Below are 2235 nucleotides of genomic sequence, written 5' to 3'. Positions count from 1 at the left end.
TTATTATTATTATTATTATTATTATTTAATTTGACCAGAGAGAGAAAGAGAGGGAAATCGAGAAAGCAAGCCATCAGGTCTGAGACTTGAACCATGGTCGGCCATGTGGGAATCTAGCACCTTAACCATCACACCATCCACTGGTCCCAAAATAAATCTTTAAAAATTACATTACCTTCCTCAGTGGGCACTCAATAAACACTTTATTTAAAAATATTTAATTATTTTATTTATTATTATTTTAAAATTTGCTTTAGGGCACACATGCTCACAGAGCGGAGAGAGAAAAGGTGAGAAAAGGCCACCAGGTCTAGGATTCAAACCTCTGTCAACCATGTGGGAGTCTAGTGCCCTAACCACCATGCCACCTATAAACATTTTTGACATGGATTAATTCTCTGATCTCAGGGGATTTAGGTTCAGAATTTGCTCCTCTGGGCATCAATCCTTTCTGCTTATTTTCTAATCATGAGATGATTTATCATCTCTATCCTTCTGTTCTTAATCTTTAAAATAAGAGACCAGATGAGTTGGTCTCCAGGCTGCCTTCCAGCTCTGATTCATTCTGGTTCTCAGTCCTGGGCTGGAGTGGGTACTTGCTGGAATGGCCACCCAGATATTGGCAGCCTATAGAGGAGCCAGGTATGCCCAAGAGGTCTCACCATTAATGCCCAGCTTGTCCAGTCAGGCTATGGGGGCGAGAGGGCAGGCCCCAGTGGCGCCCATGGTGCTATCTCCCCAGGTACGTGTGCATCGCCATGGAGGCATTGGACCAGCTGCTCATGGCCTGCCACTGCCAGAGCATCAACCTCTTCGTGGAGAGCTTCCTCAAGATGGTGGCCAAGCTGCTGGAGTCGGAGAAGCCCAACCTGCAGATCCTCGGCACCAACTCAGTAAGGAGTCCCCAGGGGCTCTGGGTCTCCCAGCTGGGTTGGGGGGTGGGGATGTGGGGGCGATGAGGAACTAGGGTGGAGTTAAGAGACCTCTGAGCCAGCGTTGCTAAGCTCCCTTCCTGTTTGGTCTTTGACCCTTAAGTGCAACCCACTAATTATCTCAGCATCCAAAGGGGCATTTGGTGTTTTAATTTAAATAAATAAACATTATCATTTATATCCAACTTTAATCATTTTAAAAAATAAAATTCACCATTTTAAAGCATACACTATCTAATACATTTACCTTAAGGCTGATCTTCAAACATATTTTACTAATAGATGTTCCTTTAAACAATTTTTTTGAGAGATTTTTGCTACAGGGTGTGTGTGCTTGCAGGAAAGACAGAGAGAGACAGATGAAAATGAGAAATCATCCCCCAGGGGGATGACCATGCCACAGTTCCTTCTTCATTCTTCTCTCGGGACTTTGGGCATGCACACACATGTGCCTGGCATGAGTGTAAGCCACTGGGTCTGATACTTGAATTGCAGTCAGCCACATGGGAGTCCAGCGACATAACCATTATGTCGTATACATATAAAAATAGGTGGAAACAGAGGCCTTCCTTTGAGGGCTCGGGGTGTCCAGGGCTCCATAGGGTGTACCACGAGAGCTGGCCTAGGTTATGCATCTGTCTGCAGGACAGAGGTGCCAGATCTGGAGACCAGGGGAAGCAGGAAATGGTTCAGCCTATTCTGTCCTTCCTTAGCTGTGTGACATAGAGCTGGCTGCATTTATGGGCCTCAGTCTTTTCACCGATGCCATGAATAGGTTAAACTCCATCTCCAAAGTCCTCCAACCTGTCTCAGTATGAGTGGCTGCTCCCGTAGATTTCGATTTTGTGAGGGAAGAGCTATTGGGTATGTCACTCCCAGCTTGAGGGCCGGCTCAGTGGCCCAGCGGCCATGCACTGTTCAGGTGAGGCTGTATTCACATGGGCGAGCGTGGTTTTGGGTCTCTGTGGACTTACACATGCCAGTGTGTGCTCACGATCCTGGCTGGCTAGGAGTGCTCGGGCTGGGGGGCTTACATCTAGGGCCCTAGTGAGGATGCTCTCCCTCTTTATCTCTCAGAGGAAAAAACAATGTTTAGAAAAGAGCTCCCAGCTTCACGTATGTCTCTCTACACACGCCAGTGTCCTCGTGGCTTTTTTAGATTCTGCTTCCTCATTACTATTCCTTCCCCTTCAGGGCAAAAGTTAAGTTCTAGATCTTTAAGTGGCTTAGACACAACTATCTTAGAGGTCTTAGGTGAAGCCTTTATCTATCCGCAGATATCACCAAAGAAAAGTTTTGAGGT

At 46.3% G+C, this 2235-nt stretch overlaps 1 protein-coding gene across 3 annotated transcripts in view; it reads left to right on the top strand.

Moving 5' to 3' along the window:
* Positions 1-2235, top strand: part of EFR3B (EFR3 homolog B) — a 111702-nt gene that overhangs the window by 60329 nt on the left and 49138 nt on the right. For all 3 annotated transcript variants that reach the window (XM_006162217.3, XM_027765800.1, XM_006162216.3), the window contains exon 4: positions 743-893. In XM_006162217.3, coding sequence (XP_006162279.1) covers positions 743-893 — 151 coding nt within the window. The remainder of the gene's footprint in view (positions 1-742; positions 894-2235) is intronic.

Source organism: Tupaia chinensis, unplaced genomic scaffold (assembly GCF_000334495.1).
Source record: "Tupaia chinensis unplaced genomic scaffold, TupChi_1.0 Scaffold139757_1, whole genome shotgun sequence".
NCBI lineage: Eukaryota > Metazoa > Chordata > Mammalia > Scandentia > Tupaiidae > Tupaia > Tupaia belangeri.
Note: the sequence above shows the minus strand (reverse complement) of the source record. Positions and strands in the feature narration are given on the sequence as shown.